The sequence below is a fragment of the Coloeus monedula genome, assembly GCF_965178545.1.
Source record: "Coloeus monedula genome assembly, chromosome: 1".
NCBI classification, from domain to species: domain Eukaryota; kingdom Metazoa; phylum Chordata; class Aves; order Passeriformes; family Corvidae; genus Coloeus; species Coloeus monedula.
This window is the reverse complement of record NC_138781.1, coordinates 34,567,676-34,594,932: the sequence shown is the minus strand read 5'-3', so window position 1 is coordinate 34,594,932 and position 27,257 is coordinate 34,567,676. Positions and strand designations below refer to the sequence as shown.

General features: G+C 37.2%; 1 protein-coding gene across 4 annotated transcripts in view; it reads right to left on the bottom strand.

Annotated features, from left to right (window-relative positions):
- Positions 1-1,239: 1,239 nt before the first annotated feature.
- The window catches only part of TAX1BP1 (Tax1 binding protein 1), a 55,909-nt gene continuing 29,891 nt past the window's right edge, over positions 1,240-27,257 (bottom strand). For 2 of the 4 annotated variants that reach the window (XM_082285456.1, XM_082285455.1), the window contains 13 exons: positions 24,417-24,565; positions 24,187-24,277; positions 22,745-22,930; positions 19,314-19,541; positions 17,841-17,987; positions 16,537-16,630; positions 15,120-15,238; positions 13,793-13,918; positions 11,881-11,952; positions 9,281-9,455; positions 8,796-8,944; positions 3,037-3,122; positions 1,240-2,387 (listed from right to left, as the gene is read on the bottom strand). In XM_082285456.1, coding sequence (XP_082141582.1) covers positions 2,186-2,387; positions 3,037-3,122; positions 8,796-8,944; positions 9,281-9,455; positions 11,881-11,952; positions 13,793-13,918; positions 15,120-15,238; positions 16,537-16,630; positions 17,841-17,987; positions 19,314-19,541; positions 22,745-22,930; positions 24,187-24,277; positions 24,417-24,565 — 1,824 coding nt within the window. In that variant the 3' untranslated portion in view covers positions 1,240-2,185. The remainder of the gene's footprint in view (positions 2,388-3,036; positions 3,123-8,795; positions 8,945-9,280; positions 9,456-11,880; positions 11,953-13,792; positions 13,919-15,119; positions 15,239-16,536; positions 16,631-17,840; positions 17,988-19,313; positions 19,542-22,744; positions 22,931-24,186; positions 24,278-24,416; positions 24,566-27,257) is intronic. The other 2 variants (XM_082285457.1, XM_082285458.1) reach the window with 2 other exon arrangements.

The following is a 27,257-nucleotide window of genomic DNA, read 5'->3' as shown; positions in this document are numbered from 1 at the left end:
GCCTTGGCTTGGTTCCTGTTCTTTTAAGTGCAAAAGAAAGCTCACATAAAGGAGGAATGAGCTTTCCCTGTTTTGTTTCCAAAGCTTTAAAGGAAAACTTTTTAAGGATGACAATTACCTATTCTCCAGCAGAGTATAAATCTCATTAAAAAACGTAAGAATCATCCTAATGAGCGTTTAGAACAGCCGAAGTGAAGCGAAACATCCCTCTCTCAGATCCCAGAGAGGTGACCGTGACAGCCGGGTTTAGAGGATGATCCAGACATGAGAGTTACTGGTACACACAAGGCCCCAGGTGGCCACTTCCCACCTTCTGCAGCTTTGGCAACAGATCTGGCCAACAAACACATTTTGGCTCTGCTCCTAGTGCAAGAACTACAGGCTGGGCGAGTTCGTTCAACAGCTAAACAGTTGTAAAACGTCATTGTTGCATGTAAATTCCTTTCAACTATAAAAATTAAATTCCAGTTTCTATTTACCTATTCATTGTGACAGTATTATTAACAGGTAAAGATGGGACTATTTTGTTATACTGTGTATAGTGAATGTATTGTACTGTGTCTGTGAAAAGTGTGCTTTAAATTATATTTTCATATGTTTTGTTGGGGACAAAGTACTTTAAGTTTGAAAGTGACAGAGGTTTGTTTTAGAACTGAAGGCAACTTAAAGAATTCCTGTCAGGAAAGCTGCTTATAAATGTAAATCAAATCACATTTAAAATAAACTGCCTCTGACCTAAAAAGACTGCTCTATTGTCATTCCTAACCGAAAGAGTCAAGTTCTTGGGCTGTGTATAGTCTTTTATTTGTTTATTTTACTTTGGTATCATCAAACTCTTGGAGCCTGTTCTGTTTTCATCTGCTGTTGAGTTGCAGTAAGAAAAGCAACTTGACAAAAGATGCGCATTCAGTACTTCCATGCTTTACCTCAGGCCCCCTCTTTAGACTGCAACTGGCACACGAGCACTGATGAGTTGCTGCTGCCCAGAACACAGCAATTCCTCCATGTCATGCAGTTTTTAATAACTCCTGCATTAACTGGGTATCATGAGAGAACTGCAGACAACAGAAGCTACTCCAAGCCTTAATCCCAGAGTCTCCCTCTCAAAGAAAGAACATAAATAGATGTGAGGAACAACCAGCCCCTTCTCTGTCATACAATGCTGAGTCATATTCACTCCTAAGTAAAATCTACGTTCTGTTTAATCAAAATGGGCAGCAGGAAAAATAGACCACTGACTCCATGAATAATTCTGCTTTTAATGTAACAAGACTACTGTACAACAAGTGGGAAGCAAATTTACTTAATACAGTTAAAGTAAATATAAAATGTTTAGATATACACACATGTTTTTACTTATTGGAAAGAAATACATGAAGTTAAAATGCAAAAGGTTTTAAAAGCCAAAAGGAACACAATCCACTGTTGAGAAAATAGAACAATATTTTCTACTGAATAAAACGGCAACATAATGGCAGTGACTTTTTTAAACAATTACTTTTAGGCATTTAAGCACAGCAGTTTCTTTCAGCTCAAAACCACTGCCTTAAAGTATAACGTACCTCATTTAACGTCACCCCTCAAGGCAAACATTCTAGATGTGAAACTGAAGTATTTGCCATTCCTTTTGTTGCAAGCCTGGAATCTCACAGTACATGCATCTACATCTCAGAAATGTACTAGAAAACTATATTTTCATAGGGTAAGTAATGTAACTTTCCAATTTAAGTGTTACTCAGAGAAAAACTACATGGATTTGCTAGGAGAAACACCTGCTTATTACATTTTTAATTGTGCCTCAGTTGTCAATGTTAAGAGAAACCACAGGTGTTTTGGTGACCTTTTTTAAGTGTAGCTGAAGAACACCATGAAGCCAGTCTCATTTTTTCTGAGGCCCAGTCATTCCTGTGTCCTTAGGCATTCCACTAAGTAGGGGAAGAAATTCCACTAAGTAGGGGAATAAATAGCTACATACACAACAAGGTGGGAGGCTGTGGGTCTCCTTAGTACAATGTCAGGCAGAGAGAGAAAAGAACCCCATAGCAGCTTAGAGCCACAGCTCCCATTAGAGTACATGAGCTTTTAATCAGAAGTTTGCACTGTTACAGAAAGCTGCACTGCTTTTGTTCCGGAGGTGGACTACTCAGAGTGGTGGGGTTTTAAGCTACACTGCAAAACAAAGTATTTAATCAAAATTTAATACGTTCTGATCAAAGTGCGTCTGGACGTGCCTCTCAAAGCCTTGCTGGTCGTAGTCAGGTGGGAACTGCTCGCTGCACATGGGACACACCTTCCAGTGGCTCTCAACGTGCTCCTCAAACTTGCTCTGGTCATAGTTTGGGGGAAACACCACGTCGCAGAGAGGGCATTTCTTGTGCACGTCAAAACTTCACGAGGAGGCGGAGAGAGAAAAAAAAGGGAACAGTTTATTTCTACTTACTCTGTTAATGCAAACTAAAAGCAGGGTCCTGCTGACACCAACATTAAGAACTTTACTACCAACTTAAATTTGAGTGGACTTTGTATCTAAGTATCATCCAGTTCATTTAAATGTTTTTGCCAAAGCACTCGATACAGTCAGAGCAGTTTTACACACAAATTCCAAAATAACCTGGCATTTTAAAAGCAACATAATTTTGACCTTATTCCAGCTACCACTGAACACAAATCTATTGAATGCCTTAATGGCCAAACAGTTTCATGGGAAACCACTCTCTCTGCTCATAAATGCTTGCTCTTAGCAAACATAACACTTTATAAAAGCTCTAAACTTAGGTTCACAATTAGGTTGGCAAGAGAGGAGAAAAAACAAAAGTTATTCATTCATTTACTAAAAAATTGTCCAAATTCCATCACTGTAAGGAATAGCACGAACACCCTGCCCAGTCTCACGGCATATTCTCTGCCAGTTAATTGTAAACCAAACATCCATTGAAAATGCTTGGCAGCTTTTCACCTCCACCCCCCCACCTCCCCTCGACTAGTTCTACAGAAACCTCTCCATGCCCTCAAAGACCAATAAAAGATAACATCTACCTGGAATCAAAGCAGAAACCTGTGCCCCGCTCACGCAAGAGAAGACTTGGAGGATCAGGAGCAGAAGGTACGGTGTTGTCATCATCCTGTTGAAAAGAGAAAGTATTTTAAAGAATAACCCCTATAAACAGCTTTTTCTTCTCCTCAATACGCATTTTTGTTACCAAACAAACCCAGATGAAATTTATGTTCACTCCGTAATTTGTGCAGCACAAGTTTTACTTTTGTGCATCTTGGCTCTATTCTGCAATTCGATAATACAGCACAAAACAGAGTAACTTCAAGGTGGAAATACAAGACCATTCCAAGATTTTTGGAACTCCAACTCCTACCTCATTTTCCTTTTTATCTCAAAGATGCCTTACAAGCAAGAGTAAGGAATTATTTAGCTGATCTACAAAAAAGGATGTGTGAAGGAGCACATATAACAGCACCCGTACTGTATGTTTTATACAGGTAACTCATATGCATATGGAAAAATATTTCAGTTGTATGCTCACGTACTTTATGTAACCCCTTATGAAGCATTAATGGAAACAGGGAAGGATGGGAAAAATTTCCTCAGTATTCTTCTTCTGACAACACCTGTTTAGTTTCAACCATTTAACATTTCCATTAAGCAGGCAGTGGGGCCTGCTGTGACAGATGCTGGCAACAAACATAATCTTGCAGTCTAACCTGTTTGCACCTGCAGTAAAAAGGGCATATGAGTTTTAAAACATCAGTTGTTCCTTTTGCCACGAGAGAGACAGGATGGATGTATTAAGAAAGAAAAACTATTTAAAGTACTCTTGAGCTACAGTGCTACAGCTTATATAATGCCAAAACCACAACAAATTCGCTGTATACCAGACTGAAGCACACCAGGACTTAAGCAAGAAAATTAATATGCATCTTCCATCAAAAAAACAGTTCAACTACAAACACTGGCCAAATTAACACTGAAGTTAATTTCTTCAGTATAACCCCTCTCCCTCTCCTCCCCTTTTTTTTAAAGCCATTTGTCTTACTGCTGGTCACTTGATAAGATAAAATTGTTTACATCTTTCGCCCTCTCTTTCAGCTTCTGGCAAGTGTAGTACCCACCACATACAAATAAAACATTCCTCCTTGTTCCTTTTTGAGAAACATCTGAAAAAGAGGACAATGCTTTCCTCTGCACAAGTGCACCTGCACTGTCCTACATGGCTGCCCTGCAGAACTCTCTTCAACAGAAGGCAAGCACATGTAAAGCCTTTGGAATGTCCTACGGCTACAGCTTTCTCGTGGCCCAGTTCCCGTAATTGTGAAATTCATACTGTGTGTTCCTTACAGCAGCTTCTGACCCAGGCCCTGCACAAGAATGTCAATACTAAGTATGTACTGATATTACCCTGTTAAGATACGGAACATTTGGCTCTTCAGTGTACTTTTGCTCTTGGCCAAGTCTCAGAGATGAGTTCTTAACCTTCTGGGATGCCGAACCCACACAAGAAGAATGCAAATGTCTCTGTGTTGAGCTGACCTCACAGAGATGTTACAGAGATTACTGTGTAACCAAGGCATGGTGAAACAGGAACCATGAGAACTTTATCTTAGTCTGAGAGGACTTCCCAGCTATTCTAATTACAAGTTACAGTAAACACTATACAGTCACCCAGAACTAAAAATTCTCACGCAGTGCTCTGGGGTAACTCGGAACCTCTGGAAAACAGAGAAGGTGACATTGTATTGGACTCCAACAGCTGTCTATTTCTGTCATTACTGATGGACAAAACTCCTAAGTGTTCCATGTAAAACAGAGCACTTTATGGGGGGGGAGGACGGATCATCATGTTTCAGTGGTTCACTGCCACTTAGTGCCCAGTACCATCCAGCAATCCATTCTTTATTCTTATAAATGAGGTTACATGAGCTTTTCAACCTGACATTTAAACACCCATCACTCTCCCCTGGTGGAAAGAACCATCCTTGACAGCTCAAAAGACAAAATGAGGTGGTAGTTGAAGCTGCTTTACAGAGAGCTGGACAACAACTGCTGGGACACCAGGCCTCAGTGGCTCTGCCTATGCTGTATTTTAAGCAAAGGCATCAGCTTACTTCAAGACTATGTGGTTGAGTCATCCAAGTTATTTCAATGAAAACCCACACCCATAACTTGAGAGAGTTTCATCTGCCCTTCATGTAGATCCAAGGCCACCTTTCTTGCAGTCCATACTGATGACCAGGGACATGGACATGGCTGCACATTCTTAGTCTGAGACCTCTACAGTGTCCTGCAGTGAAGTAACAGAGTGGGTACACGGCCTCAGGTTCTTATGAAAAGAGACTGGTACCATGTACCCACAGGTTGGCACTGTGGTCCTCTGGCATAACAAGTGCCAGGCCTCCTAAACTCAGAAGCCTGAATAATTAGGTGAATAAATTATACAGGATGCCTTTAACATCATGACTTAATTATCATCACTGGACTGTACCTCTGGCTCTTTAAAAAACTGCCACAATGAGTTCCTTAGATTAAGTGAATCATAAAGATAAATACAGTATTATACACTAAAGCATGGTAAAAAAAGGGGGTTTGCCAGTAGAGGAAGAAGGGAAAGCCAGACATGAAGTGCAACTCAATTAGCTGTACCAAAACCAACCAATTCTGTCTCAAGTACTGCTTTCATAATTACAACTGTAAGCAGTTCCAGGATTGTCAAACAGAAATTAGAAAGCTATGTGACACAGTACAAAACCACAGACTTGAACAGTCCCATCCCCAAGTGCTACAGATCATTTTAACATGCAGCAGTAAGGAACCCATCCAAGGCTTTTAAAAAACACACGAACAGACACAGGGCTGACGTGCAGTGTGGGTACACTGGGAATAAGGGCACATCCATTTTATTTCTGTGATTCAGTTCTGCTGTAGGAGTGAAATCAAACTCATTCCTCTAGGCCTCTCAACCTCTCTGCAAGCAGTCTGCTCTCCCAAGAGACACCTGGATACCAACTGCTCCTTTTATGTCCTCCCTATACAAAAGACAGTAATTGGCTGCCAGGGTCAGATCATGCAAATAATGCATTGTGGGGGGTTTTGCTAGAAGAGGCCATTTTGGAGTCATCTGAAAAAATATCCTGACCCGGTGCTCAGTTGCCAAGAGTTATATTCTCCATCCCCCACAAATTTACTGTGACTAAAACATTGTTTAATAGTCTCAGGATGGTTATTCTGGGCTTGCTGCCAACTGTAATCAGGACTACACTGCTAAAACTCATACTTTAGTTTTATATATATAAAATATATACATATATATACATTTTGTTTATGGATCTCTCCCTTACTGCTAGGAATTCTTTGCTGCCAACAATTCCATCTTGGTCAATTACAGCAGCACAAGAAATGGAAAGTTAGTGTTGAGTAGATGATGGCAGGAACTTGTGGCAAGTCAGCCACTCCACACAAAATCACCACTGTGCATGTGTTCAGCTGGCACTACTAACACAGATCAGCTTATCCCTCTCGGAAATCACTGTTTAATTGGCCTCCAAGTTCCTAAAGTCAAAGGTGCAAGAATCCTGTAAAGTCTTCCCAGTCATACAAAACTAATGCGTTCTTATGTCAACCAAACATGTGGAAGTGCCTGTTTCTAAGCAACCAAATTTTGGGAGAAACCAAATTGGAACACAACAGCACAAAAATTCCGAGGGATTTGAATATCTTGTGTTGTATTAGTTTGAGAAATTAAGGGTGCTGTAGTCACTTCCACCACTTCATGGCTGTTTTGGTAGTGGTTTACCTCTGATGACGAACATGTCTCCTTTATTTATCTAAGGTAACAGATCTTTTAGCCATAAAGAGGTGGAAGTGACTACAACACCCTTTATTTCTTAAACTAATATAATGTGTAGTAATAGGAATGAGGACAGAAGGACAGCAGAAGTCCATACAACAGTAGTATTTCAAACAAAGCAGCAAGCCCACCAATCCTCTTCTTCTGGGAGGGAATCCTCCTCCAGCAGAAGGCTCTGCATGCTGCTGATTGAAAAAATGCAGAGAACTACATCTTAAATAGCTTATTTTAAAAACAGTCCAAGAAGTGGTGATCTCTTCATATTATCATTTTATATTTGCTGTTTCTTCTGCACAAATGACAGACTCTTCTTTATAATGAATCCCCTACATATGTGGAAGTTTTCCCAGGTTATTTATTTACATCCTGCCTCAGAACTGTTTTGTCTTTGGCATATTACTAAGTCTCCCTAGAAAGATTCCTGCAGCTTCTCATTTCCATATAAATTTGTACACTATACATAAAGTCTATCTGGGTGAGGAGCAAGCAACTGATTCTCAATTGCAAACAAAAAATAAAGATACAAGTTATTTGATTTAAAGGCACCTTTTCTCAAGCTGAACTTTATTTAAGCCTGTTATATTCCACCTCATTACAAAAATCCAAGCTGTCTCTGCAAACGAGCACAAGACTCTAGCACTGTTTCTCTTGGGTTTGCAAGAGGGCAAAGCACATAGATCAGAGAGAACACCCTGCTAATTAAACTGCAGCAGATGACTAAAGAAGAGAAGAGCGTGTCAGATGTAAGAGCTACGTCAAGAATGATCAGCTTAAATATGCAAAATGTGAAGTAAAGGTGGGGACAGCATTAAGCTCACATTTGAGATCTTGAACAGGCTGCAAAATCTCTGACAGGTTTTCTAATTATTCACAGTAATGGACATTGGGAGCAAAAGGCAGGAGGGAGAAATACATTTTTCTCCATTATAGGTGCTGAGCACCAGGGCTAAAATCATGCCTGTCTGAACACTGATCAGTTTCTGCAAAGGTTAATAGCAATTAAATGTGGCAAACTAGACTAAATGAGAAACAGGTCATGATACCATTGTACTTGCAAAGAGCACAATACTTTGCAGAAAGGTATTTCTTGTTTTAGTATTTTTGAAGGTGCAAGAGTACTTGGAATAAAGAAGAGTAATAGGTCTGTTCCTGTTCAAATGAAGACATACAGTCCAATTTACTACAGAAGCCATTTTTTTATACCAGAATGTGCAAGTTAACTGTACTAAAAAGAAAAGCTAACCAGAAACTTGAAACATACAAAGCACAAAAAAAAAAAAAAAAAAAAAAAAAAAAAATCAGTGGAATTGTATCCCTTTCAGTTTAATCAGCTTTAGGTAACAGTCAATTAAGCTCTTCCAAATACATGTCCAACAGCAAAAAGCATTCAAAATGGAAATTAATAAATGCACATTTGCAGAAGACAGAATGAAAGATTAATATATTAGAATAATGTATCTAGTAGGATACCAATTTACAGTTAGCATTTAACTGAAAATACTGGTATCTGAATCCTTTATATTTTTATTTGTTCTGTTCCACTTAAGTTCCTACATTGCTATTATAAAATGAGTGAGATGTGGCTACATTTTGAACTCTCATTCTACCACACAGGAGAGAAAAATCATGAGTTGAGATTACTTGGGGTTTTTTTACTTTAATACTTAAAAAGATTAAGAAGCTAGTGTCCTAATACCAAAACAAGCTGACAGTAACTCAAGAGATTAGGGGAACAAGTATATTAACATCAATAGATATGCAGGGTTTTCTCCTTTAAAGCAAGCAAAATTCACCAAAAAATGTTTCAGGGAAAAGAAAAATCAATTGCAAATTTACGTAACAATAAATCAGGCCTATCAGATATGGAAAACCTATGTGAAACTCTTGGTAACTCATCAGTAAATGTATAAAAGAAAATAAATAATAAGGAAAGTAACTTGCATTGCCATCCTCAGGATCTTCTAAACCATCAGGCCGACTGAGATTGCGTGAAGGCTGGCTACACACGACATCGTCTTCTAGCTCCCAAAAGGAACTTCGAACAGGTGGTCTTTGGATCTCATCAGGATTAAAAGCACCATCTGCTCCATCTGAAGAAAAATTAATTAGGACATCTTCGTTCAGTAGTTTGTATTTTGAGATTACATATGTGCTACCTTACCTTTAAAAATCAAGAGTTAAACACATTTTCGGTTTAGATTATATAAAACAATAGGAGAGAATCAGCTTCCTCCAGAGGTGTTTAAAACTTTGTTTACCTTACTGACTCTCATCATAAAATAAAGGCCCTTTACTGATGTTCATCAGTCAGAAAAGGCTCTGTAAACCAGTCTGAAGGCTGTTGGTACTTAACCTGAATAAAATGAAGCATTGCTTTTGAAACAGCGAGAGAGAAATTATATTGGGGAAGTGTGAAATTTACTTACCTCTTCTTTCCTGAATTGCATAAGGGTTTCCATATTGCAATACTGGTAGTCTACTTGGCACTGCAGGAACCGGTCCATTTTCCTCTGAATATGGGTTGCGAAAATGTAATGTCTGCTGTGAAGTCTGTCCTTCCATCATCCTTGCAGCTTGATCTCCTGGTGTCCTGCCAAGTTCCTAAATTATGCAGAGTTCGAAATGTAATTAACCTATGGAGCCCTAGCAAAATTTGAAATGTTTATGAAACATGTTTTTAAAAGAAAAAATTGCTAACCTTCCTACTGTCATTTCATTTTGATCTTATGCCAAGTATACCAAAACACCAAAAACAGTCAATGAAGAAAAGAAAATACAAAGAAGATCTTTTAAGGAGACACTATTTTTTCTTGGTTTGTTGTCAGTTAGTTCTAATTACATAAACAGAACTGCCATGTTTTTCAAGTATCTGCATTTTTTTACAATGAAGACAAATTAGCTCAATCAGTAAAAATGGGCAGATTAACAATAACAACTGAAGATAATATGCAGTGAGAAAAATTTTTTAAAGTTACAATTAAAAATAAAATCATTCTTTTTTTCATATCATACCATACCATACCATTCAAGAATGTAGCATTTTAGTATGTGGAGCACATCTTGGTACATACTTGACATAATTCCACCTGAATCCCTGAGTGGCAGACTCTTAGAGAACTAGTAAATACATTGCACTGGATCCCTTCTGATATTTAACAGCAAATATTTGTATCAAAAATGCTCAGAACTCTTCAAAAAATTAATATACTTAAAATTCTAGATTCTTACATATCAACCATACTTATGATAGTAATTACAAACTATAAAGGGGTTTTATAACTTAGAAACCATTAAAACTCTAAGCCAGTATATATGTTAAAAGACACTAATTAAAGTGACTTAAGTGTGGTCAATGCATCAGCTGTAACTTATCCCAATAAAAATCTTTCCCATAATTCCACTCAACAAAGTGGGTTAAGGGATAGAGAGCAGTATGCCAAGACTATCAAAAGACATATGCCATTTAAATTCAGAACCAAGCAAAAAATTCTGAGATGTAAATACGAAAACAATAATTAAAAAATAGGGACTGTTAAGGGAGACATGCTTTCCAATAATGTTCTTTCTGATTAGTATTTTCTTCTGGGTTCTCTGGGTTCATGTTTAATATTTGCTGATGTTAATAAAACCCTCAAAAACTGAAGTGTATCTTTTCCCCAAAAGACTTTAAATTGAAACGTAAAACTAAAGCTTCAATTACCAGTTCAACTCCATAAGAAATAAAAAGTCTGCTACTAAAAGGAACAATTCAATATTTTTTTTCTTGCAAACAGGTGAACTTCAGATTAACCTCTTGAAGAGAAAAATGCAAAAATGCAAAAATCAATAACTACCCTGAAAACAAAACACTACTCAAATGCAAAAAGATCTCATATAGTGGATGGCATCCCTCCTCTAGATACAATATAAAGCTACGCCAGTGTTACTTTAGATTTATAAACTGAAAGGAACATGTGATTAAAACAGGTAGGATTAAAAGCTAGGATTGCATGTTTTAGTGAGTGTGTAAAATCTAAGTAATTCATCTTTACTCAATACAAAGCAGGAACAATTAATTAGCAATGAAATCTAAGATTTTCCTTTTTAAAACTGATTTCTTCTGGAATACAGAAGCAGTTCAAAACAAGAGGCAGAAGCATTACTACTTTAATTTTCATATTACATACAATTAAAACAGAATGTAAATAAACCTGAGGATAAAGAGGTACTGCAAAATAGCCTTAGCCAGAAGTTGGACAGCAAGGGTAGAGACTGATTAAAAAAAAAACCTAGAAAAATATCAAAGGCTATCTAAGTATGTAAATAAAATAGAAAAAAAAGTGATTTTGTAGTTTTAGAGTTTTGAAGAGACAGCAAATGAACATTTTTAGCAAGCTATGCTTGGTGACATTTATAAACAAGCACTGATAATGATAAACTATTAAATCGTGATTCCAGTCTAGCAAGGCACTTTGATTCTTCTGTATGTAATGTAAATATCTATAAATTTGGTAGACAAAGTTTAAAAATTTTATAAGCTTCATACATTATTATTATTATTATTATTACAGTAGTTGTTCTTATGTGTGGTGTTTAAAATTACTCCCTCCACCTAAACTAGCCTCACCAAAACTCAAATTTTAATTTGATTTCTTTTGAACTAGAAAAATTCGAGAGATCTATTAAAAATTATATCCTTAGTTTAAAAAGAAGATAAATTAAATACCAGCTATTTGACAATCAAGAATTTCACCCAAAAATTAACTAGCTTAATCTGAAAGTTTAGTTTTGTTTCAGTTTCTCAGTATTAAAATGCCTGATTTTACTAAGTATCTCTTCTGGAATTGTATCTATACTGGAATTGTAAAGTTATCAAAGTTTCAAAGAAAAATCCTAACTTTGCACAGTATCATGCAGTACTATCTGAATGTAATAAAGACACTTTATTATTTCACTTTTCAGTAAAACCTAGCTTTGATTAATTGCCATATAATACATCAGAGGTACTTCTACATTAGCATTAATACTCCAAAATTTTTGACAATACCTTCTCACTGGTCAAGAGTTCCAACTGTGATGCCAGGTCCTTTATTCGTCTCTCTTTTTCTGCCAGCTGAATCTATATGAAAAGAAGATTAAGATTCTTGCATTAGTGAATGGAAACTATTTCCCTGCATGTTACATTGTGAAAACAAAGTTCCCTGATTAACTTAATCTTTCAGATGAGAACAGTTTTGTCTACTACAGTTACATGCAACACGTAGTGCTACTAAAACTCCAACCCAACAATTCTCATGAAGTTTTATCTGCTGGACAACAGCAGTACACTAGCAGCCTTTTCTTGCCAGTTTTCAGTAAACAGTTGTGGAATGGTATAAAATTCTATGTTAGAAATGAGGAGTAGTATCAGTGCCACCAATGGCAGGAGGGGCACCACTGCCCAGACACACCTGAAGGTTTGCAAGCCTCATCTCATTGTTTTTGAAGAAATCTCCTGGCATTGTTTCTGTCCCACCACAGAACTTGAGAGAACGAAAAGCTACTCCTGCCTCAAAGACATTAAATTTGATTCACAAACATCTACCTTGTGTCTCTACTGGGTGCTCTGGGAGGAGGTGCAACTGACACATTACACAATTCTTCCTGCCTTCAAAATGATGATTTAAATAATCTCTCTCTACAAAGGACTGTTTTATTTGTATTCTGGTTCCTTTAAAGACTGCCCCTTCCCCTGTTTTTCTAATATCTAAACTCAAGGCTTGGCATAACTGCTTATCATTTTTTTTTCAGTTCCGAAATTCCTTCTCCTAGTTTAGGTCAATGGAGCAAAATCTCCTGACTGGGAAGAAAAATTCGTTTTTCTCTACCACCTGCACCCTCCTGAAAGATAGTAATTTTCTAATTGCCAGCAAAATGCTTTCAATTGTTGAACCAATTATTTGTTACATCTGCTGTTGAGAAGTTAAACTTTTTTCACATTAAATTATGCATAGCAACTTATCACTGCTAATTAGTAAAATAAACTGGAAAGAGTCATGCATTTTATAAAATTGAAATTAGAGCTTCAGAAAGTGTCGGAAAAAGATGGCCTATGGAGTGCTAAAATAAACTGTAGAGTAATTCAGGATTTTATAAAGAAAAATTGCTGTAATTACCAATAAAAAGGGGGTCCTAGTAGAATCAATACAGTCACAGTTCAGTTTAATCATTTTTCATCACAATGGGCAAAAACAGGCAGAGGTTGTTGACAGAGGCAACAGAGGTGACAGAGTCAACTGCATTATCACCATTAGACTGAGAACCAGCAGAAAAGCTAGTCTCATTGGACATTTGTTGCTCTTATCTCACCCGTACTGACCTAAGAAGCTAATTCAACATAAGCATTACTATCACATAGCCTCAAAGATTAAGGCCCCTTGTACGCTAAAGCTGCCCATTACGCTTGACTTTCTGGTGAATGTCACTCTACCAAGACTATACCTGAGGTTCTCCAAATTAAATTCTTGCATGATTTTAAAAACAATGGATCACTCCTCTCTACTGACTTCAGATAAAATGCATTAGACATTACTATACTAGTAATGCAATATGCAATATGAAGATTTTAGACAACACACCAATCAATCTTCCTGTTAGTATTACAGCAAACAGCAGGAAATTAGAAATCCCTTGCCCTTTTTTCCCATAATACAAGATTACATCATTGAGGGGTTTGTCTAAATCCACAGTATTAAAAGACTGATAGCCAGCTGGTAGTAGATCTTAGCAAACCTCTCTTACTTTAAAAGAAGCATTACAAGACTGTATTGTTTCTTCAAGTGCAGAATTTCTATTTACAGCAAAAATATATTTAGTGCACTTTCCCTATTAAAGCTCTTCATTACTTGAACCATCAGAAATAAGCAACCATGTTAAGAACAGGTAACGAGTCATTGTCATAAACAAAACCTGTAACTTACTTTATACTGATCCTCCATTGCTGCCAGCTGTAATTTTATACCCTCGTTGATTTTCACTTGTTCTTTCCACTTCAGCTCCAGTTTAGCTAGTTCATCAGCATAAACACTGCATTTCATCTTCTCATCCTAAAGCAGTTTATACCACGGCATGAAATATTTACAATCTTAAGAGATTTTCCCTCCCACCCGCAACAATGTCACTGTGTTAAACTCCATTCTTTTGAAACGAGATCATTTACAAATGGCTTCTCCAAGCCTGACTCAAGACTTTGAAGAGGTCAGGACCACAGAACACTGCATAAATGATGTTCAAGAGGCATTTCTTTCCTTGAGTTTTCAACAAGCTGATATTCCTCTTTAGTTTAACAGCTTCAGGTTTCTTTGTACCCTAATACTACTAACAATGATTATTCTTTCAAGTATCTCACTTCAATACAAAACTTTTCCTCAAGTGATTTTTATAACCTAAGTATCTTTCATACAGAAGGTCAAAGGCAAAGCTTTCTTCAAAAATCACTATGGAATAAACAGCCAGCAGAAGCCAATGCAGGCTCTCCATGGACAGGGTTATGAGCAGAATTACAGGACAGTTATTACATCCTGGAAAAACTATTAGAATAGTATCACTGTGATAAATAAAAGAAACAAAATTAAGACAGACAAGACAACACTCAGAAAGGATTTCTTAAACTGTTGTCAGCTTTACACCAGTGCCACTGATGAAATACTCCATCATCATCCACACATCTAAACTGGTTAAATGAAAATCAAGTTATGACTGACAGGTACTAATATTTAAAGAGCATCACTACTGTGGCTACAGCACTACCAGTGCCAACTTTGGTTGAGACAACCAAATAAACACCTTTATGTGTGACTGAGCCCAAGCTAGCTGGCAGCACCCACTCAGGTGTGAAAGCACTGTAAAAGCCATGACAGGCAGGTAGGGGAAGTTGCTACACTTCGGACAGTGTACCAGATCAACACTGCCACACTTGTACCAAACATCAGCTGGCTTACAGCAACCTGCTGTACTTGATTTATAAAAGCAATTACACTTAATGTAAGAACAGAAAGTATTTAAAACCTCAAGCATGTGCACATTTGTTTTACTGTATCTTGGTCTTCCTTATCTGAACCCTCTAAAACCATACATAGTCAAGAGCTGACTGAACAAAAGAGTGTTTTCTAATGTTAAGATTTCTACCATAATCAGAGTGTATCACACAAAAAATGAAGGCAACTCAGCTGGGTAGGCCTTGTGTTTTTAAGGCTTAGCACCTAAAGCTACTTTTTGTTCAGCTTTCTGAAGCAGCTGTTTACTTACAGCCAACATTTGCTTGCATTTCTTATACTTCTCTGTTTTCTCAGCAATCTCTTTATTCATTTCACGCACTTGCTCCTTTACCACGGATTCCGAAACTATGTCAGATGAAATGGGGCTAACTGTGAACATTGAAGAAAAAACAAGAACATTGATATTTTTTGTTCCATAAATAAAGTTTGTATAAGAGATGACAGCCCAGATTTGAGAGTGCATCAAAAACAGAGCGCTCCATGTTATCCAAACCAGAGGCAATCAGCATTATGTGCTATGTAAGATCAGCAACCATAGTGGCACATCTGTGTTCAGTTCTGTCACATGCTGAAGATGAACATAAATACACACACATGTAGTACTCTCCCAAGAAAGAAAACCACGTAAACACCAGAATATGTGTGCTATCATTCTAAATATTCTATTCTCACATAAAAACATGAAGTACCTCAGCAAACTACTTCATCGCACACTATCGCTGAGCTTGCTGGGATTGTATGTTTTAAGAAACACTTGTATTTACCATAGACAGGAGGAAACCGACAGAAATTACACCCGATGGTCTTTACATATAACAAGAATCTGTCAATTATAAAGTAACACAGAGAAAACTATTCAGCATTTATGGGCATTTATCAATTTAAACTGAATAAAAAATCACAAAATGGTTTGGGTTGGAAGGGACCTTAAAGACCCTCTAGCTCCAATCCCCCTGCCATGGGCAGGGACACCTTCCACTAGACCAGGTTGCTCAGAGCTCCATCCAACCTGGCCTTGAGCACCCCAAGGCATGGGGCATTCATAACTCCTTCGGAAAGCCTGTTCCAATGCCTCACCAGCCTCATAGTGAAGGGTTTCTTCTTTAGTTTTAACCTATTACATATTGAAGTTTAAGAATATTATTTCTGCAGTAACTTAATAGTTCACAATAATTATAAACATTTTCTAATAAACCACTACTGCCTATAATTCATGAAAATAGTCAGCTAACTTGACCTTCCAATCACATAATCAGAACTTTTCAGCAGATTCGATTTTACAGTAGAATGTTATAGTGGATAGTCATCATAACTTGACTGCAAAATTACTGTGCTATTATACTCAATTTTAAAATTTGAGTAAGGTTTTTTTAATAAACTGTTTATTAGCTTGGCAAAACCATCTCTGTTAACCATAAAGCAGAAATTCAAGAGTTCAGTTCTACTGACATTAGTAAATAGCAACTAAATTGATACATGGATTTATTTATGAATGTTACCACTTGGTAAGAGACAAAATATTTGGATCAGTCTTCACATCTCTAATTAATGCTTTAATTAAACAGAACAAGTCCACCTACTTCATACTAAAAATACTATTAGTGACTACTTCACATAGACAACACTTTCAGGCTTATAAAGACAGACAAAATTTAAATTGTTGGTACCTGGAGATGCAGACAACTTTTTGTCTGTAAGGACGGCAGTAGCTGTCTCAATGTTAGATGCATCTGTCAGTTTCTGTTGATGCCCTGCAGTTTTCTTTGTGAAAAGAAATTTTGTTTTGGTACTTGATTAAATGAAAGCCAAAGCACAAAGTAATGTATCTTGCACTATCATTTGCTCCAAAATTGGACTAGACAGAACTGCTCATTTAAACAGTAGGTAATAATAAATATGCAAAAACGTTTAATTGTACTAACACTGAAATTGCTTCAGTCTATGATTTTTATCACCTTACTTGATGAAGGTCTTTTTCCCTAGAAAGAGTAACTTCTAAGCAAATTATTAGAAAAATCTCATTTTCTAGAGAATCAGTTATATTTAAATTAATTAATTCTACTACTCCATTAGAAAAATAGAGTCTGTTTTAGGAATGTCTGCTGGACTTTTGGAGTGAAAGCAATGAAATCTGGTGTTTGCTGTAAGATGTACAACATTGCCAAAGATGTGGAAGATTTTTAAGGAAAAGCCATAGATGTTCTGATATGACACCTCATTCACCATTGACCTTCCGGATGAAAAGATGACTTTTTTACACAATGTTCTGTGGATAAGAGAAATACTTAAGTCTGGTTTTCTTAAGAATTCATATTTGCACATCTTGCCATTGCACACAGGCCTTTTCCCTCTTCGAGCTCCTCTCCAACTCCAATTTTTACAAAATTCTGAAGAACTCTGCTCTCAAATCTGTTTGAAAATGGCTGACAGGTTCAGTTACTAGGTGGCCTAAGACTTGTATCATCATTGAAAAATATTCATTTATTTATGAAACAGATCTTGGAAGAGTGATAAGATTACAAAATACGTATGGAATACAACTCCATACTGTGTTGTGGAAACTTCTTTCCCACTTCGCCTTTAAATCCTACTTCAAGTTCTCTATTTCCCCCGCTTTTGGGCTTGGGGTTTTTTGTTGGGCTTTTTTGTGGTGGTACTGGATAGAGGCAGTAATTATGGATTTTCCCAGCTTCAGTTTCAAATTCTTCCTTGAACAGTGTAATGCTTATAGGTTCATCCGAAGTCTATCAGGCTTGTACATAACATCAGCTACTATAAATTCTTTGCTTGGTTTGGACAACTATCTAAAAAGAATCATAGACGTAATTTAGGTTTGTGAAAGAAAATGGTAGAGTCACTGCTTACCACACATTTTAATCCTTTTCAAAAGCATTAGTTTTCACAGAAGGAAATTAAATTGTTGATGAAATGCTACCAAAAATGCAAGTGCAATTTATCCCATTCTACTTACTGCCTGTTCTGTAAACTTGTTTACTTGTTTTTGAAGTTTTTGACATTCTTTGAATTTTTCCTTGTAATGGTCAGCAGCCATTTGTAGGCGAAGCTTCAGATCTTCAACTTCTCTGCGCAGTTCCTGCTCCACTGCATTTGAAGCTTCCTTTAAAAAAAACAGAAATTGTTTCCCAAAAAGCCTTTTTTCAATTAAAAAAGCATAATGCTCCATGTAAGTACCAAAGCTCCTATTTTCTTTGTGGGAAGGAAAGGAATAGAGCAAGCAGTAGAGCACAGAGAGAGGCAGAATCTGTGCTGAACTTCATTCCAAGCAGGACACACTGTGGGATGCAAACAGGCACTGGTATAATACCAGAGGCAGGTAAAGGAGCTTCTTATTTTATGGGCTGATTAATGTGTATCTAAAGCCTGAACATACAGGAAAAGTCTGAACACCTTCCAAGGGGTGTTCCAGCTATCCTATAGACAAGTATGGCCACGCAGCACAAGTGCACAGTCCACAACAGTATTCCCTCACACTCACTGTATTTCACCTGGGAGTGGTTCCATTGAGCCACAACACTGACACACAAGCTACACAAACCACATCTGGCAACTAGACACAGGACATGGTCAGATACTTTCTGGTAACTTGAGTCATTCACATGATTTGCTACTTCTTTCATGATGCATTTCAAAACACATTGTATACAACTGAAACTCTTAGGGAAAAAACATGCAATTCTTTGATATTTTAAATACTTCTTTTGAGTGTTGTAACATTCATTTTGTATTTACAGTACTATTTTAATTGCTGTTCAGCTCAATATATTTTCTTCGAACAGTTACACCATTATAGTAATCCTAGTAGCAAATTAATCCAGTACAGTTGCAGTCACAGAAGATCCAGTATAAAGCTCCCTTAAATCAAAATGATGAAACATATATTTGCTCACTATATTATTATCCAAGACTAAGGTCAAGACAGTTTCCATTACATTAATATTTTTATACTTGTAAGTACTTAAAGCAAATCAATTTGGATCACAAATACTGCAAGGATTTTTAACAATTCAGAGAGAATCTATCGATGAGGAAAGAACATTATAAAACAACCCAAGTTTCTACCAATAAATTTTCTTATTTGAATGAATTTTTAATGCTATTGCGTCTCACTTGACAGAATTAAGACAGGGACAGGATTCAAAATAACACAGATAAATACTGCATTATTCTGTGAAAATAATGTGGGTAGAAGTAGATGTGAGTAATAGCAGGAATCTCCTTTCTTACTAAGCCTCCAAATCAGGTAACATGCACTTGATTTAAGGTAGTATATTGAACGCTGAAAGAGAATTTGATAATTATTTGCACTAATCATCCAGAAACCTATTTTTATTTCCCATCTTCAGTAAAGCCAGCTCTGACAGATTTTATAAATACAGATTTTATAAATACAGATAGACTTCAATACTAAATACTGACAATTTACCTGTTCATTTTTCAAAGTCGTGATTTTTATAAGTTCAGCTAAAGCTTCAGCAAGTTGCTTTTTAAATTTTTCATTTTCCAGACGTGCACTGTGAAGATCTGCCATTGTCTTATCCCGCACATTTACTGCATCACTCAGCTCCTTTGACATTAAAACAGCTTCTTGTTTACTAGCCTGAATCTGATCTTCAGCTTTTCGAAGCTGCTCTTTTAAAATACTTGCCTCATCCTAGGAAAGAGAAGAGATGGAAGAGAATTCATCATTTTTTAATTCAAAGCTTAAATAAAGGCTGGTATAGGGATTAGAAACATCTGAAAGAAAAACCAAGTTTTCCTGGTGGCTTTAGCAAAACTACTAAATCAAGAAGTCAGTACACAAGTACCATTTTCCCCACTTGTCTTCTTTGCCAATGATGATGTGCAAACTTATTTCACTATGAAATAAAGGCAAACTTAAATATTATTATTTTCTCTATTCTGGATTTTTGTTGGAATTTCAACTTCAGTTTTAAACATATGACCAAAAAAAGTCTGTTTTCCACACCTCTGTTCTTATCACTGTAGAACTCCAGCATCAAAACCAAAGTCCATCCCACAGAAACACACTGACGGTAACAACAGAGCAAGAAGTTTTACAGTGCCTACAACTGGTTGATGTAAAACACTGTAAGGCAGCTTTGGGACGTTTTTCTCAGAGCTCTGTTTCCCCAGATCTTGCACAACAAGCTTTCCAGAGGAAAGAGAGAACAAACAATAATGAAGAACAAGGTGCAGCATGTAGCGCTAAGCACTGCTGCAGCACCATAGGGCAACCCAAGAGCCAACTGACCAAGCTGAACTACCAGCCTCTCATTCCTCAGAGAAGGCCAGGATTACAAAAAATAATTTTAAAATCAATTTTTTTAAATAAAAAAGCTACTATATAAAGTATTATATAGCGTCTGGGCTCCCTGATGGCATAATCATGTCTTATTCTTGAGTCCAGACATAAATTCAGCTATCTCTAGTCCATTATTTGTTAATTTTTTAAATACCACTTAACAAATCCAGAGGAATACTAATGCATTTTGTAACCATTTATGAAGATGGATAGACTAGTAGATGCCCTGAAGTCCTGTCTCCTAGCTATTTTTACAGCACATGATGCATTGGTTACATATTTCAGTAACAGTTTCACAGTGTGAGATAAAACTATTAATGATCCCACCAGAAACCTCACAAGCACTTTAAGATTAATAAATGACACGAACATTAGGTTGCTTCAGTACTGGCACATACCCACTCCCTTCAAAATAAAACACAGTAGTAGTTTAACACATTCAGAAACAAAACAGCACAAGAGAGACTAAAGTAAGATTTTCCATTCTCAACAGCACTACTTTTCCACTTAAATATTATATTCATAACTCATATTACTTTAAAACAATTTCTAGTCTTTTGAGATCCAAGTTGCTTTTCTGTGAGAAGACTGGCAAAATACACAAGAAAGGTGCCTGCATAATCTGACTTTTCTATGCTGGCCTCAAAGGCTGTATCTAAACTGACTCTCTAATTTGGATCAAGATCAAATTTGTAAAGCAAAACTCCCAGTCAATTTCACTACTGCTTATCACACTGTAGATCTGAGAACAATCTCAGGGCACAGAAACTGCATTCCTTTTGGATGAAATGGAACAGGATGATGTGTATCAGGAAAGAACACCTAATGGTTATTCTATTGTAGGTTTACCCTGGCTGGATGCCAGGTGCCCACCAAAGCCACTCCACCACTCCCCTCCTCAGCTGGACAAGGGGGAGAATATAACAAAAGGCTTGTGCGTCATGATGAGGACAGGGAGAGATCACTTAGCAATTACTGTCATGGGCAAAACCAGACTCAACTTGAGGGGAAAATTAATCTAATTTGTTGCCAGTCAAATCAGAATAGGATAAAGAGAAATAAAACCAAGTATTAACACATCCAGCCCCCAACCCCTTCCTCTTTCCAGGTTCAACTTTACTCCCAGATTCTCTATCTCCCCTCCTTCAGCAGCATAACCAGGATGGGGAATGGAGGCTGCAGTCAGTTCATCACACATCGTCTCTGCTGCTCCTTCCTCCTCAGGGGGAGGACTCCTCACTCTCTTCCTCTGCTTCAGTATGGGGTCCCTCCCACAGGAGACACTATTCTACAAACTTCTCCAACACGTATCCTTCCCACAGGCTGCAGTTCTGCATGAACTTCTCCAGTGTAGGATCCCATGCATGGGGTGCAGTCCTTCAGGAACGGAGAACTCCAGCACAGGTCCCCTGTGGGGTCACAGGTCCTGCCAGCAAACCTGCTCCAGTGCAGGCTTCCCACGGGGTCACAGCTTCCTTCAGGCACATCTACCTTCTCTGGCATGGGGTCTTCCACAGGCTACAGGTGGACGTCTGCTTCACTGTTAACCTCCATGGGCTGCAGGGGGACAGCCTTGTCTCACCAGGGTCTTCACGATGGCCTGCACAGGAATCTCTGCTCCAGCACCTGGAACCTTTTCCCCTCCTTCACTGACCCTGATGTCTGCAGAGTTCTGTCTCTCTCATGTTCTCACTCCTCTCTCCAGCTGCAATTCCTCTCACAGTTTCCCCTTCTCCAATACCCTTCTTAAATCTGTTACCCCAGAGGCGCTACCACCATCACCCACAGGCTGAGCCTTGGCCAGTGGTGGGTCCGTCTTGGCGCCTGCTGGCACTGGCTCTGTCAGGCATTGGCTGATATTGGCTCTCTCAGGGGAAGCTTCTGGCAGCTTCTCACAGAGGCCACTCCGCTACCAAAACCCACACAAACCCAATATATGCATCCATGATACCCGACTAGAACTAAGCCTGAAATAAACCCATGTGGACCACGGATAACATAAATATGAGTTCTTCAGCAATTTCACTCTCCTATTACACCACACTGCTTGCTAACCACAATGCTACCACAGGGCATAGTAAGTCACCTCTTCCTTTGAAACCCTACTGCGCAAGTTCTCAGTCAGCACTGTAGCTTGACACTACATTCACCTAACAAGTCCTTCAGCAATCACCTCATGTCTCCTCTTTTCTTCTCCATCACCCTCTACAGTCTCAACACAACTACATTACAAACTTTCTCCTCAACCTCCTTTCCTTTTTTGTGAAGCCAGAAGCAACTCAGGAGCACACCACTTTTACTGAACTCAAAAATTACCTTTTCACACATAGTTAATCTCAGTTCATTATGTAAGACCTCAACAAGCTCAAAAGGCGCAAAACTAGAACAGATCTCAGTCTTTTCATCATTTTCTGCATCTACAGAGAACATCATAATCCTCCTGCCTCTTAGACTACACCCTGGTGATTTCTTCAACTTCCTTTCTCTTGTCAAGCACATACAACATTAGATACGTTTATTCACATCAGGCCAATTATATTAGTACTGCTTACCTTGTTGGATGAGGAGTGCAAAAAAGCTTTCTTCATATTTTCTTTTTCAGCTATTAATAGCTGTAATCTGCCAACCTCCTCTTTATAATACGATATCATGTTTTCTTTGTTTGCATCCAAATTCTTAAACGTCTGGATTTCTTTTACTAGTTTGGTGTTTTCTATTTCTGTATTCTTCAAGTGTATCTGCAATGATGCTAAAACACGTCAAACTTCTTCCACGTTAGGAGCACTACTGTTCACCTGTCTATTTACGTGCTCACTGAATTCTAACTTACTCTAACTAGAGGCAGATTAGAAGGGGTAAAGAGAAAAATTAAACATTTGATACTGTCACTGCCTTTCAGCCCAAACTTTCTGGCTGGAATTCTTTCAGCATGGTCACCTAACAACAGCTCCAATCTACAGCTAGAAGTTAAAGCCCTAATTTCTCTCCACATCAAATTAAGCCGTTCAGGACTCACTCCTCTCTTCACAAATGCTAGACAACTAAGGACAAGTAAAAGAGAAATGACTTGAAGAAAACTAAAGAGAAATTAAACTTCTGTAGTATCTGCCCACAGTCATCTAAGCAAACAGGTCTACATCAGCAATATTCATATCCAACAACAGCAAACTACTTTTAACAAATCTGCCTACAATAATGCAGAACAGCTCCTGCACTCAAGTGTTTCCCACTCAGACCAGAAGATTTGTGTTGATTATTTACAAAGGGATTCCATGCTCGTAAAAGATGCTTTTAGATTTTAGAACCGCTGTTGTGTATCTAATACTGCCTGTCACATAATGACATTTTCCTAGGAACAAAAATAATCTTTTAAATACACTTGATCTATTTCACACAACCTAAGGATTTCATTATTTTAGCATATAAAGTTTTTTCTACTTTGAGGGGAGGGGGGCCAGCAGTGTATTTTTTTTCTATATATGGGTGTCTTTCAATACCAGCAAAAGAAATCAGCTATGCTAGTAAAAACAAATGCAATACACAACCCACTAAAGCTTCTCAGTAAAACTACACAAGGCTCAAGAAGAGGGACTTAGAAAAAAAAGTCTGGAGAGAGAATTTACATGACTAAGAAGTATTTTAGTTATGAAAAAGTGTGTTAAAGATGATCAGTTACTGGGTGATGCACTGTATAACTAAGGAATTTTCTCACTAGAATCTATTATTTTTTGTTACTATGTCTGAGCTTTAACAAATTGGTGGTTCATTCTCCTTCTTATAGACCTTTTTATACCATGGTTGAATTCAGATGCTGTTTTCCTCATTCATTTTTATATGAGAACACCTATAACTATCTTAAAGATATGTTCACAGAAGTTACCCATTTCCTTTTTTCCTTAACAAATTCAATTTATTAGACTTCTCCATAAAACATTATTACTTTTATTTCAAACCACTTCATTCCAGTGTATACAGGTACAAGTAATAAAGTTACCTTATAAAGCTCTTTTTCATCCTTTTCTGTCTTTAACACACATTCAAGTTGCTCCTTCTCAAGCATCACTTTCTTCAGTTTGTCCTTCAGACTAAAATATTGAAAAAGTATTGGTACAGAACTATTAATATAGAAAATCCATGCATATATTAAAAACTGTTAGTCTAAAAAAAACACCTTTGGGGAAAAAAAGTAAAACAAGGAAGGTAAGGAACAAAAAGACTAAGTACCTGTCTAACTCAGTTTCTTTTGCAATGGCTTTCTGAGTAACAGTCATGATATCTTCTTCAAGCTGGAGAACTTTCGAAGCAGCCTCCTCATGCTTCTTCTTTAAATCATTATTTTCCCTTTTAAAAGCTTCTGATGTCTGAATATTATCCTTTGAAAAAAAATTGCAAATAGACGTCATTTAAAAATGTGATTCTTCAGAAGTAAAACATGCTATTTGAATTAATGCCAAAATATGGCCATTAGATTTATTCTCTTCCTTAAAATGTATAACAAGCCCATTTCAAGTATACATAAATATCTACCGAATATTGCTATGCACAGTTCATCTATTAATAAGGGGTCAATAAGGAGTTTGTTTTGGTGCAACCATTCAGTTACTCAGAGCCTACCAAAGACTTCAGAGGACAGGATAAACACATTATTTCCTATCTTTTGCCTATTTCCTTTCGGCACACAAACCACTGACTGTCTAGCTTAGAAAACAAAGAAATTTGTTTCTCTTTGTACTTGTTTTTACTTAAAAAGAAGAAGAGCTTGCATTTTTCCAGACAGTTACACCACTGTAGCAAAACACAGTAAAGACAACTGCAGGCAAAAGGAGAAACAAAACAAAACAAAACTCTGATTTAGAGCTGGTTACTACATGACATTCTCGTAGCTAGAACATATAGAAGATCTCACATAGCTCAAGGAAGCTGATGCAACCATTGTAGGATTTATGTCTTGGATATTGGAAGCTGAGACAGAGGATGATGACAATAGTCAAAATGGATTCCTTTGTCAGAAAACTTGACAAATACAAGATGGGAAACCACTTTAAACATTCCATTCATTACCTAATTACAGTAATGTCCATACTGTTCTAAGGCAGTGGACAGCTGAATGCCATCTCCACCACAGCAAAATGGCCATTTAAAGTCAGGCTGTCTTAAATAACCCTGAAAATGGGGTTTTTTCCCCATATAACTAATTTTTGAAAAAATAAATAACACTAAAGTAGATCACACACACTGAGATAATATGCCACTTTTTCTGATATCAAAGTACGATAAAGCTCAGCTTATTATCAACCACGACAGTGATACGAATCAAAGTGTAAAACAAGGTCAAGACACACTGACCAACATAGCTAACTACAGCATGACTTAAAAGTGTTTGTGTAGATACTAAGGTACAAGTTGTCTTTCTGCTCTAGATTTGGGAGATTAAAGCACTAGTTCATCTATTCATTTTTAAACAAAGCTCAATGCCCTGAAATAACAAGACTGTACTGTTCCATCAAGAGAAACACATCAGCCAGACTTTACGAAGAACCCCTACTGGCCGAATTCCAACCTAACTAACAATGTTTTAAGTACAATAAAATATAATGAGGACTGGTTTTAGTCATTAATTGTCAAGATACACTGTTCACAAGTATAATTAAGCTCCACTTTTACAAGCAACTAAACAGAAGTTTGAGCATTATGATTTTCTTTGCATGGAGGGGTAGGTAGTATTGAACTGAGGAGTGGCAGATGTATCTGATGACTCGTTCACTTGCTACACACTAAACCAGCATGTAAAGTAGATTCTTGTTTTTGTTATATAGGCTATATAAAAGAAGAGGACTAATACATTACAACTATTTAAACTCTAAATGGCTTTCTTATGTCTTAATATAAAAAAGAATTTAAAGGGATCATGAATGTGCCATCTTTTTTAAAAAAACATCATTGGAGAAGATACCCCCCAACTTTCTTAAGGTCTTGATTTCTGAAGACCTATCAGTTTCCTACAACCAAAAATATACGTACTTGGTGTAATGAGGGCAGGATATTTTAATTAAAGTCAGTATTCCAAGTAAAACTTGTTATATAACCAGCAGCAACACCACACTCTGTAACTGCTTGTCCTCCCCTAGTGCAGTGGAGACTAATTACTTGCCCCTGTTTTGAAAGCCTAGCATAGTAAAAAGTCTATTTCAATGCATATCTGTGTTTTCTCTAAACACCACTTCGGTATAACTGTAACTGTTGTAACCCAAGTGCCTTCAAAAGAATTTAATCTGATACATTATATATATAAACTGTACAAACAGTTCAAACAGGCTGCCAAAGGTAACATATATTAAAAGGAATTAATAGCCTGAAAAAAATTCACTCCACAAACAGCATTACAATTGATGCTGCTTTGCTAGTTATTCTAAAGGGACATGGTACTAAAATGTAAAAGTTCCATACTTAACAGATTCTCACCTAATAAACTTGTTTAGATACAACTAAAGCCTACAGTTTTTAAAGAAAAAAAAAAAAGGATTAATTTTTAGAGACAACTTGTTATTTTACAGAATTCTTAGCAATTCAATTTAGATGTAGCAATCCTAGTCCCATACACTGGTTACAGTGGTTTCAGAGCCTGTAAAATTTAAAATGAGTGCTCTTAGACTATTTTACAGGTAAAGTCAACTGTGTTTAGAAGGAGCCTAAAGGGGAAGAATATAATAAACACATCAACTAAATGTACGACGACTCTTACAAAAAAGGTAATTACTTTCTGTAATAATTGCTTTAATTCATTTATCTTATCTGATACATCTACCAATATTATATATTTTCTTCCACGTTCTTAACAGAGGAATAAAAAAAGCACAGCAAGAGCATGAATCATTTTAATGAACTGGTTTAAAAACACCCAACAATTTTAGGTTATTTTTAATCCAGTTACAAATGCAGCTCCCCCATCTCCTTCCCTAGAGCTGCAACAGCCATAAGGGTGGGAGTGGGAAGAAAACTGCACCAAGGGTCAAGAGTAAGCAACCAGAAATTACTTAAGTCGGCTTTACTGCTGCAAAACAAGAA